Raw genomic sequence first — 12,320 nt, 5'->3', positions numbered from 1 at the left:
AAGTCTGAGCTGCTGCTTACAAAGGCCAGCGGAGGGGCAGACGCGCGGGCACCCTGTGCTGCCCGAGTCCGTGCCCCATCCTGACGTGTCTTCAGTTTTCCAAAGCAATCTCAACAAGGGAAGGTGCAGAGGGTGGAGGTGGAGAGGGTAGAAATGGGGTGCCCTGAGGACTTGTGCCTGCAGCGTGTGCCCCCCTATCCTGCGGACTTGTGTGAGCACCTGGCTTGCTCTGTGTGCCCCTCATATTTTCATCAGTAACATAGAGATGCTGCCTTTCTTAGCTTAGCCTCCTTGACAAGGACTGAACAGCAGTGTAAAGACCATTGGGCCACGAGGCAGGGGTGGGGAGTCTGTCCTAGTTCAAACTGCCATTGATTGCTTTTGTGACCTGACCTGGGTTGTGATGTCCCCAGCCTCGGTTTCCTCGTCTGGCAGCATGCTTGTATGTCTTTATTCAAGACGGGGCAAAAGCACTAGCGGGAACCCCTTTCCAGGCTGAGGCCAGCACACCTGAGCACTACCTGCCTTTCCCTCATCCGCAGTCCTTACTGATTCCCAAGCCTGCAGTATCAGCTTCCCGTTTCCAATGGTGCAGCTGCTCCGTGAGAACTGGATGGCTGGTCTGCCGTCATCCGTTCCCTGCAGGGTTTCTACACGTGATCCCTTTGGCTGGAATCTTTGCATTCGTATCTCTGTCTGTTGAAATTCTCCATCCCCGATCAAAGCTAATCTACAAACTGAACGCTTGGTCTTCCTGGACCATCCGGAATCATTTCTCCTTCCTCTGAGCTTCCAGAGACATTCGTCTGCACATCTTTTATGCCACTTAATACTTGCTCCTTTGTACTCTCATCATACTCTCTCCCTCCTGTGATGGAGTCTAAACTCATTGACAGCCAGGGCTATGTCTTTTTAATCTGGATAATTTCATAACAGGAAGTGCACAGTGTGGGGAGAATAAATATGTGTTGAATAGTTCACTCTAAGAATGACTCAATGTAAGATACCCAACCCATACCTCTTCATCTTCACCACAAGAATAAAATAGGAAACTTTGGTAGATACTTCCCAAAAATAAGGATTTAAAAATATTTCTCACAGGACGATTGTGATTGAGAGGCACAGAAGGTATAACAAAGAATGTGTGTTGGATGGTGTGTGAACATTCGCATGGCTTGTTTTCGTGGGCAAGCTTCTGCTCACCAGCGACAGGACCCATAGCTCATACTCGGGGGCAGAACACCGTGGCCTCTGATTCAGAGCTTTCTCAGTCTTACCCAATTTGGATTCTCTTTTTGTTTTTTTGTGCTAAGCAGAGTACCCTGCCCTGACACATACAAAGTGTCCAGTAAATGTTTACTGACGTAATGGGTGATGAATGAATTCTTGTTGCTTTTTGGACCCAAAATTCCGTGAAGTCAACTTAGAGAAACACATGGTTCTCAATTGGCTTATTCATTGTCTTCCACCGTGAGTTTGGGGCCAGTGGCAACCTGACAGGTGACACATTGCTGCACTGTGAGTGCTAAGTACCCTGGGTCCAGGTGTCTATTGCTATTGTCAGGGCACCTGAGAACTAGCGCAACTCTTAATATTTCCATGTTTTTAAAGCCATTAAGGAGACGGATCCACACTTACGTGCCCGTATGCAATCCTTTTCAGCCCCGACCACTGCTGAGGACCATATGCTCTTATGTTTCTGGCTCTTAGGGCCAGAAGCTATCGGCATAAGAAAGGCAAGGTAGAAGTTAGGCAGTTAGTGTTCATACTTATCATTTGCTGAGCTGTTCAGATCTTCCAGTCCGCAAACAGGTGTGAACTTGAGGCCGGAGACTTTGCAGTAATATTTCCTACTTCTCAGAGAGGAAGTTATATTAATATATGCCTGTGTGTGTGTGTTTGTGCAAATATGTAGAATATTAAAAAATATTTTATTCAATTTTATATAATGTATATGTGTATATGTGTGTACTATGTAGTATGTGTCTGTGAATATATAGTGTGTGCATCTATAATCTTGAATTTCACATAATTATCCTCTTAAGTAATTCGTATGTTTAAAACTTGGGCCAGTAATTTTCCACAAGCAATAAATGGGAAAGCATTCGATAACTCCTATAGTCAAAATGCTTTCCTTAAAAGGGTATCTATCCATTCAAGCTAGCTGGAGTGAAAAGAGCTTCTGGTCTGGACACAGAGACCTCAGAGAAGCAAAGGACAGTGGCATCCTGGGTGAGGTGACACCCTCTGCTGTATTCCTGTTCCGCGTCTGACTCTCTCCTCCTCTGTCTTTCCATCCCTTATTTCTTCTTCATTTTCTTTCTATGTGCTTCCCCCAGAATCCACAAGCTCCATCAGGGGGAGCCATGTCTGTTTTCCTTATTATGTGACTTATCATAGTGCCTGATTTGCTCAAAAATCGTCTGTAGAAAGGAAAACAAGGATTGCAAGTCATTTATACATGATAACCAACATTAATATTACTTCCGCTGGCAAACCAAGTTTTAAATGTACTGTTTCCTTTTTGGTCATTAATCAGTCCCCAGAGTTCACAGTATTCCTTGATGTCCCCATAGAAGTAGACCTTTGCCACCCAAGTGCAGACTGCCTGGATTTCAACCCGACTCTGCCACTTACTAGCTGGTTAACTAAGGGCAAGTTACTTGACCTCTCTGACTTCATTTGTAAAATAGGATACTAACAGCACCTGCCTCTTAGGTTTGTAATGAGAAGTAAATGAGTTAATGTTTGTAAGGCTCTTACATAAGTGACAGAAGTGTACAATAAGCAAGCCTAGGCTATGCATCAGGACACAGTGTGGATGGATGGATGGACAGACAGATGATTGATGGGTAAATTTCCTCAGCCGACCTTTTTCCTTGCTAGATGGACTTGCCAGCTTCCGAAGTTTCCTGAAGTCTGAATTCAGTGAGGAAAACCTTGAGTTCTGGATCGCCTGTGAGGACTACAAGAAGACCAAGTCCCCTGCCAAGATGGCTGAGAAGGCAAAGAAAATCTATGACGAATTCATCCAGACGGAGGCTCCTAAAGAGGTAGGCCCTGAGGGCCGGGGGTGAGTGTGGCCCGTGAGAGTGAGCTCGGCAACCTCCCAGGAAGGGCTGACTGCACGACTGTTTGCAGCCAAAGGCTGCTTGGATTGGGGACCGGCCGCCCCTCTCAGGCACCACCTGGGAGCCAGGCCAAGCAGATAGGAGCCTGAACCCAGTGTAGACCACGGTCTAGCATACGTCAGCAGCAACTTACGAGTTGTGTGATCTGGGAAGAATAAGTGACTCCTCTCTGAACTTAGGATCTTTGTGAAAACGGGACAGTGAAGACCGTTCTGCAGGGCTGTGGGGCTGGAAGGGACCAGTGGCTGTGGAAACATCCATGTCTGTGTCTGAGCTCATTCGTGCCCAACGAGTGTTCCTACCACTTGTCTTTTCTCTCTTCCCCTCCCCCTTTTTCTCTTCCCTTTTTACTTCAAGAAAACTCTCCGTTTTTCCCTCTACTTCCCTCCACCCCTTTGTTTGTCCAGCTGGGACAACAGGGTACCTCCTCATGAAAACCAGATCGTTACAGGACAGCACTAGAGACCCTGGAAGGCAGAAGACCGTTACTTGACCGCTAAAGACAAGATGCGTGTTGGTTTCAGAGGCGCTCTGGGTGCTTCATATGCTCTTTGCTACTTACGGAAACTGTTCATGATGTTTTGATCGGACCACCCTTCATTCCGTGTTGTACCCTTCCTCCAATCTGGACAGTAAATACTTCATCAAGATTTGGAATCCAGCCCAGGAGCGATCTCAGAAGCCCTGTAGGGAGGAGTCATCTACCTAAGACGATATGAGAGGGCAACCCCCACCCCCAAGATCCCTTTTCTCCCACGGGTGCTCTAGACCTTGGAATTCCACCCTCTGATATTTATTCCTTTGGGTATGAATTACTCGTCACCATCACCCCTAAGGGTGAATATGTTTGAATGGATGGACTAATTATACGCCTTAATATAACCGACAGTTGAGCTCCCTCCATGACACAGGAGGTGGAGGTCAGGGGCAGGAGCATTTTGGGTACCGTGGGTCATGGTGGAGAAAATGAGAGAGTCCTGGAGGAGAACTGGGTTCAGTCTTGCTGTGCAAATTAATTTGGGGATCCGCTCCAGATCTCCTCTTCCGTCCCTCAGCCTCCCACCCCATTAGCCCCACTTCTCATGCCATCAGTGCTAGGTTGTCCTTTCGTCTGTCTGTTTACAATGTTATCAAGGAGATGAATTTTGTATTAAATTTGACAGACGTTTCCCGGCTTCACCAGGGTTCCCCAATTCCAGCCCACCTTCCTGCCAATCTCGTTCCTATTCACGGCATTCTGGGATTTGTCGCAATATCTGCTAACGGCAGCAACGCATTCAGACTACCCAGACTACAGCTAGTTGCTTTGAACTCTAGGAAAACATGGTTCTCAAGGCTCCTTATGCAAACATTGGTGTAATCATGAAAATATGAGACATTAAAAAGGGAGTTTCAGAGCAGATAAAACCCTGGCTGAGTCACTAGAGCAAACAAATGGTGCCCCACTGTAAGGGGCTGTGGACTCGAATTAAGTAGCCTCGCCCCCTTCTCTGAGCTGCTTGTAGGAGAGGATATGATTCCTGGTCCTGGCAGCATTCTGTTAACACCTGCGAGACGAATGCATGCAGGTATCCCAGCCCCAGACCTTGCAGACCCAAGGGCAAGGCTCTGCCTGAAGCTCTCTAATGCCCTTAATTGTGAACATGTCATATATAGGTGTGTGTACCCAGAATACGTTTGATAAATTGTAGGTACTAATTACTTTAAAAATTGTCCAGATCTTGTACATTGACCTACACACTTACTATTAGGTTTATGCAAAAGTAATTGTGGTTTAAAAGGTTAAAAACAATTGCAAAAGCTGCAATTACTTTTTAACCAACCTAATATTTCATTTTGATGAGTAGTGGATTGCCGTATATAACAAATTTACCCAGGCAAATAGCAATGTCAGTTTTGTCCCTGAATATTCACCACAGGTCTTCAATGTCAGGAACTAACAGAGACCAAGGGAAAGAATCTGACTGATTGAAAGAGGAGAAGTGGTTGCACGTGGTTCAATAAGGGGGTCATTTGCGTGTTGCCAACTGTCATTTGGCCGTATTTTAAAACGAATGCAATAGCACTTTTCTGGCTCAGTAAACAGATGAATATGTAGCAGAATGCTTCGTTAGAGGGGCCTATGCACATAAAAGTAATAAGTAGCTGTTATCTGCTGGTGGACGGACGTGATGTGTCAGAGAGTTTTAAATGCATTGCTTCTTTGAAAACATAAGATCAGGAGAGAGTTTTACACGTTTTAGACATTTAACCATTTTGAGTAAGACGGCTGACCTAGCTGGTGAATACTTGAGGTCCTAGAAGGGAGAAGCATTGCGTAAGCATGGCGGGAAGAGAAGCCACTGCGAACAGAAATCTACACGGTGGCAGCACGTCTGTCCCACGCTGTTTGCGAGCCTGCAGCTTGACCTCTTGGGGCGAGGAGTCTTTGTGGGTAAAGGCAGGCACTGGGCTAGTCACTGTCACCAGCACCTGCGGGGCTGTCTCCACAGCCTGCAGAAAGGAAAGCAGCCGGCCCCTCCCACCTGCGGGGAGTCTCAGTGGAGCCTCAGCTTCCCCCACTCCGGGCCTTGGGGCTCAGCTCACTCCCCCTGCCTGGCTTGGCCTGACCTGGCAGGCCCCCTCCTTGTCTTTGTCGCTACGTCCACCTACAGCCTGTCCATAGCTCTCTGAACCCAAATGCTTTCTCTCAGCTTCCAGGACCTCCAGCACCCAGGAGAGACCGGAGGTATTTTGTAGTGTTCCACCTCAGAACCCCTGGCTGGCTTCCGTTCCATTTCTTTCTCTTTTGCACTCAAATCCCTAGGGTCATTAAAGCCCTCAACGTGGTGTACAGTGTCCCCTCCAGTCATGCTCAGGCAGGCGTCCCTTCAGGGGACCAGTCACGGGAACTCCAGCCGGAATGGTGCCCCACAGCTGTGCGGTGTATGGCCTCTGAGCTCGGGACACAGCAGCCACAGCAGCTCTCACACTGCAGCGTGCGGGTTAAAAGCTGCACTGCTGGCGTCTGCCGCTCGGGACCGTGGGCCAACATGTAACAGCTCTGTCCCCCACTGTAAAATGTGGGTGTATATCCGCCTTGTGGAGCTGTGCGGTGACGCCCGCCGTTGGCAGTGCCTGCGCAGACCGCACCCCACCCACGTGATCCACTGTTTTTATTGCCGCTCGCGGTCGCCTGGTGGTTTCTGGAAAGACTTCTCTTCCTTGCCCTTCTGAAGTCGTGTGGGGGTCTTGTGGCCTGGGCTGGTCAGAATCCCTGTCCCCTTCACTCTCCGCCAGGAAGCGTGAAACCAAGGGCTGTGGAAGGAAGACTGGGGTTAGGACACCTGCGTTCAAAATCTGCCTGTCTGCTTTCAAACGCAATTCCTGGCTCTGTGACCCTGCGACGCCACTGCACCTCGGACCTGTAGGCACACATTTCCCCCTCCCCCAGGAAAGGAAAGCCTGGTTCTTAGGTCCCGGGACCAAATGAGACAAGTGAGCGCCGGGGGAGGGTCTGTCCCACAGGCACTTAGCGCAGCAGTGGCCTCACCGTGGCCTGTAAGTAGAAATGATCCTTCTCACCTTTATGACTCTTCCCCTCGTGGTTTTATCGCCGAAAAATCCCACTTCTCCCCCTCCCGCGCCCCCTTGGACTCACGCCCCTGTTTCTGGGCCGACAGGTGAATATCGATCACGTCACCAAGGACATCACGCTGAGGAACCTGGCGGAGCCCTCCCGGAGCAGCTTCGATCTGGCGCAGAAGAGAGTCCACGCTCTGATGCAGAAGGACTGTCTGCCGCGCTTCCTGCGCTCCCCCTGGTACCAGGCGCTGGTCCTGTAGCAGCCGTGGCCACTGCGCTCGCGTGTGAGTTACTGCGCAGTGACCCCCGCGTCCCCAGCCAACGAGGACCGTCCCGTCGCTGGGGCTTTGCTCAGCCGCCCACACAGGGAACCCCGCGCTCGCTTAGCCGTCCCTGCGTCCTCCTGGAAGCTTCCTGTCTGAATGCCTTCCTTCCAGTCCTCTTCCCACCCCTGTGTTAACTAAGCCACACTCAGTCTGTTGAACCCGGTCCGACTCCCAGGGAAACGCTGCCTGAGAACATAGGGACGAACCAATGACACCACTGACCCAAATCGGTCTGAAAACAAGCGCCCATGAGGGACGGCCGATTTCTCTTTTTTTTTTTTTTTTTAAGATCTAATTGGCTTTATTTAATAATGTGTTAATCGGGCATCATCCCATCCAGATAGAAAGATGTCTCTGGGACGGCCAGTTTCAAGTGAGAGTACCTGATGGCGTTCGTTGCTGTAATTCTGACCCGGGATCACCCCTCTAAGTACTTCTGACCTTGGGTAGTAAAAGGTGGTAGGAATTTTAGGAGCAGCCACTCTCTGGCTGTTTACACAAATACATTATTTAAAATACTGTTTTTCCCCTACAGCGTCGTCACATCAGCTGGAGAATACAAACAAGACACATAGCACGAGTGTGTTAGTCTCTCCCAACACAACACTGATTCCTCTTTACACCTCCCTCATCCCCCCCATAAAGTTCTAAATTCTGTATTAAATCAGTGCACTAAGGTCCACAATGGATTATTTTCTAAATGTGTCTCTGCCTCCGGTATGCAGGCCCAGAGTTTCAGTTTTCAAATTATTTTCAACCCATCTCAGTTCTAAAATGTTAGCTCCGGTCCCGTAAAACAGTTGTTGTTCATTGCAGTGATTTGAGGGTCGCGCCCGTCAAAATCCAGAGGGCTGTGCGCTAGAATGGGGGATTCTGTCAACTGGAAGTGGTTAGTGATCCCGATGCCATCTGTTCAGCAAATGATGACTATCTTAGAAACACCAAATTACCTTTGGAAAAATGAACTTGACTCCTTGTAGCAGCTTTCTATGTGGTGGAGTTTTAAAGTCCCCTACGTTTTGCAGACTGACATCAGCCTAAAGCACCCCCGTCCCCGCCCTGTGTTAGTGGATTATACTCCTCACCCAGGTTCTCACTGACACCCAGCCCGCCTCGCACAGCTCGCGGAGAGCCCACGGCTTTTTCAGTAGGTTTAAACTTTTCATTCTGTATTTCACTATTACAAGTCTTGCTAGAATTTTTTCCTCATCTTCAGTAGGTTTGATTAAGTCATGATTTACATGATTCAGTGACAAGGAGAATCAAAGTGAACTGTGCTAGAGGGTAACCACCCTGAGGACACTCAGTGAATCAGAAAAGTATTTTGAAGAGTAATAAAGCTCGGAGACGGTTCAGTAGATCGCACGGTGTAGTCTGGCATTTCCTCCTTTCCCTGGTTCATTCACACCCTCCTAGTTTCACAAGTTTGTAGCCTGTATATTCAGTTATTTCTTACAAACATGGAAAGCGAAGCAGCTGTGTTCCCGTGTTCTTCTGGGACACACTGGGTGTCTTGGTTGGGTTTTTCCCCTTTTTGTCATTTTTGTCATTTCAAAGGATGATGTGAACACTTCCCGTTTCACATCCCGCAAATGGGTTGGAGTGACTGGGTCCATGGCCAGCAGCCGCTAGTGAGGTGTGAGTGCTTCCTATTTGTCGGGCCCACTCACCTCAAAGAAGCCCCGTCACCACGTCCCGAGCCGGCACAGCTGGGCCAGGTCAGCGTTGCCATCCTGAGGCCGTTCTCTCCACATTTGTGTCCCAGTGACAGGCAACTCACATCAGAAACTCCTGGCCCCGCCTCCCCCAGCATCTGTCCACACGGCCCCCAGGCAGCGTGAAATCGCCAGCCCTTCACTTTCTGACGCAGCTAGAAAGCTTAGACCCCAAGAATGTAGGTGAGCTACTTTTTCCTGAATGCCAAAACGTTCTTAAGAAAAGATTTAACTTAATTAAAAATTCAAATATTTTATTCACATTATTTAAAATAGCTAAACGTTTGAAAATGCCCAAAGAGCCGTGACCGAGCTCACGCAGAGGGTGGTGTTGCCGTGACCAGACGGGCTGTGTTCACAGGATGACAGCACACCCTGCAGTGAGCAGGGTTGTCAGTGACTGTAAGAGGCCTTTCCTCTGGCCTAAGCTCAGCCCAGGAGGCGGAGGCAGGCAAAGCACCCAAGCAAGGGCAGCGGTGACGGCTGCAGAGGGAAGGGATGCCTTCCAGACACACGGCCACATGAGACGTGTATGCATACATGTATGTGATTTTAAATTGAAGGCAGTACACACACACACACACACACACTCGAAACTTTCCTAACATAGGAAGTAATATGATTAAAAGCAATGCAAATATCACAGCCCCAAATGAGAAAGCAAGCACTTCAAAATTGCCCCGGAAAAGTTTTTGAAATCTTTTGAAAGTGTTTCTAAACTTAGAGAAAAAGAAAAAACTGTGTTACTAGAAGTTTCCGTGGTAACACAAAGGAAATACATTCTTTTAATTCTGGGAAATTAGAAAAACTGGGATGATCTTCAGGAGAGAAACTGTGCAGCCGCTATCCCTCCCTCCTCCTCTTCCTCCTCCTGTCCCCTGAGTAAATCGCCTGGGAAAGTGGTGTGTGGGGTGAAAATGTAACTACAGTCGTAAGTGGACCCGGGATGTAGGGAGGCGGTGAGACCAACACGTGGTCAGTGGGAGTGGGGTGAATGCTTGTTCTGGAGAGAAAGCTAAGGGTAGGCCAGGCCCATCGCTGCACCCGTCCGCCTGGGGTTGGCGGTTTTGGGGTTGGCTCAGATTAGGGTCTACACTGGACCAGAAGAGAGACAGACTGTGGACTCGTAGTAGTAAATTAGGAGTCTGTGTCCCTCGTTTATCTATTAAAGCAGTGTGTTTTCCTGTGAACACACACACACCCTCACACACATTTTCTTTCTCTCAGATGGACACCCTGAAATCTAGGGCACTCAGAGTCCTTTTAAACCGAGGGGATCACACACACGTGGGCACGTCCTGTCCCACTCACTCCCAAGCCCCGTGCACCCTGTTCGCTGCTGTGTAAATCCCGCTCTAAGTCGGTTTCAGGTTTTAGTGCAGAAAGAGACGAACTTGGTGAAGGAAACTGTGTTTTGTTTGTATCCTCCACAAAGCCGTGGCTTTGCTCGGCGGGTGTGTTCTCTGTATAACCTCCCTTTCAATAGGATGGACTTAATGATTTCCCAGAGAATAATAGCTGGCCGGAAGTTTCAATAAAAACTTGACCATCAGCCAATCAATTAATCAGCTAATAGCACCCTAGGCGGGACTTGTCAAGCTGTCTGTCCCGTCACAGATTTGGTCATCTGAGCAACCTTGAAAAGGCTGTTTTCAAGACTGTCAAGGAAACTACTTTTACCCCTGAAGTCACTGCATCTCGGGGCCATTGTCCCTGTTTCCTGGGAATTGAGCAGATTTGTGGGAGGAAGGAGAGGAGGAAAGTGGTAGAGAAGAGAGGGCCCAGGCCTGCGGGTGGGTCCACCCCCAGGCGCCAGTGACAGCAGCTTTGTGTGACTGAGAAGCCGGCTGCCTCCCCTTCAGCATCGACACGGCAGGGAGGCACTTCTTGACTCCCGCTAAAATCCTGGGTTGCCTGGTCAGAGAAGAGCAGCCATGGAGGACCCACGTCCCCATTTGGTTTGCACGCCCGGAAAGCAGAGCGTGGGGAACTTGGCTTCTGACAGCCAAGTATCCAAACCCAAGGGCCGGCACGTCTGCAGTGTCTGGACGTGAGGTCTCAGTGCGTCCCCACACGTCCTGCCTGACTTGTCATTAACTTGTCTGGTCACCCAGTGTCCCCAGCCTATCAGACAAGCATGTATGGAACACTTGCAGGGACGAGGCTCTTAGGTAGCAGCTGCGGCTCGTGCGACTCATGCTTTCACCCCAATGGGTCATGTGGCCACGCAGAGCACCAGGCGCCCAAGGGAAGGCTTTCCCAGCGTCGGGCGTCCCTGTGGGGACGGGGCGTTTCAACTCTTCCAGCCGAGGACACGTTCGTGGCTTTGAATGGAAACTCAGGGCAGAGAGTGAAGGGCGAAAAACAAAAACCAACCAAGACACCTATGTAACATGCTCACCTCACCCTTAGTAATAATCTCCTTACCTTCTTTTTCTAATAGAGAAGCTACACATCAAACTCTGAACATTCATAACATTAAGCTTCATATCATATCATTCATATCAGGTTAATAAACCCCATGCAAGTTACTTATTTTCTCACCTGAGGTAGCCCCCCACCTCACACCATGGGTCCCCCGTCCTCCCCTCCCCCTGCAGGAGCAAACCTTTAGCAATTATGTAATCTGGAAGCATTTAGCCTCCTATTTAAGAAAACACACAAGCTGAGGCGTAGCCAGAGCAGCAGGAATTGCTGACAGAGTTGTCATGTAGAGAAGTCATCTGGATAATTTGGGCCCAAAGTTCTTCATACATGGTATCAGGATTCGGGGAACTGAATGTTTTCCAAATGCTGCAGCCGCACCTCGTCTTCCGGAGACGGGGCCCAGAGAGAGGGTAGAAGTGAAAGGTTTGCAAATCTGATTGTCAGCATTTATCCCATATGTTTTTCGTGGGAGAACAGCTGTGTTTCTCTTCTGGCTCTGTATCCAATACGCCGTGTACTATGTGACTCACTTCTTGACAAATAAAGCCCCAAGTGTGTACCTGTAACCGCGGTCACGCATATTACATTAAATGTGTGCTCAGAGCCGCCTCGTGCAATCTTTCCTGACTCTCGCCTGCTCTATGACAGACGACGGCCTTGTTCGTTCACTGTGCTCCTCGCCAGGTGAGCCCTTGGTCGCCTGGGATGGTCCTGTCCTAAGAAGCGTCACCTGTCATGTGGCCTGACGTGCAGGCTCAGGGAGCTACCTGTGCCCCGTCTGCATACACTCTCTGGACTTCCCCGTGGATTCAGGGGACCCAACTGTTCACTGTTAGGGGGACCAACACATGTTGTCACCTGGAACCCGCACTGTTCACTGAGCAACGCGGTCCCTTTCTCTCCGCACCCACTGGGGGAAGGTCAGAAAGCAGGTGCCCTGCAAGCTGCAGCTCAGGTCCATGGCTGTGGGCTGGCGCTCTGATAGACCAGGTAACAAACAGCTACAATCATACACCTGGCGGGCGGGGGCGTGGAGAGAGGAGCTCGGAGGGGAGCAGCCGGACAGGGAGACCCCAGGCAGAGACCCGTGTGCAGAGGGGGGGGTGGACACAGGCTGCAGTGCCTGTCCTGCTCCGGCAACTTCCTGGGCTCAGTCC

The 12,320-nt window shown here is 49.6% G+C and overlaps 1 protein-coding gene across 2 annotated transcripts in view; it reads left to right on the top strand.

Annotated features, from left to right (window-relative positions):
* The window catches only part of RGS5 (regulator of G protein signaling 5), a 36,655-nt gene extending 24,889 nt beyond the window's left edge, over positions 1-11,766 (top strand). The window contains exons 4-6 of one of the 2 annotated variants that reach the window (XM_019747354.2): positions 2,887-3,053; positions 6,794-6,979; positions 7,557-11,766. In XM_019747354.2, the coding sequence (XP_019602913.2) occupies positions 2,887-3,053; positions 6,794-6,955 (329 nt within the window). In that variant the 3' untranslated portion in view covers positions 6,956-6,979; positions 7,557-11,766. Of the gene's footprint in view, positions 1-2,886; positions 3,054-6,793 lie in introns of both variants that reach the window. The other variant, XM_019747353.2, reaches the window with a different exon arrangement.
* Positions 11,767-12,320: the final 554 nt, after the last annotated feature.

This window comes from Rhinolophus sinicus, linkage group LG17, assembly GCF_036562045.2.
Source record: "Rhinolophus sinicus isolate RSC01 linkage group LG17, ASM3656204v1, whole genome shotgun sequence".
In the NCBI taxonomy this organism is placed as follows: Eukaryota; Metazoa; Chordata; class Mammalia; order Chiroptera; family Rhinolophidae; genus Rhinolophus; species Rhinolophus sinicus.
Note: the sequence above shows the minus strand (reverse complement) of the source record. Positions and strands in the feature narration are given on the sequence as shown.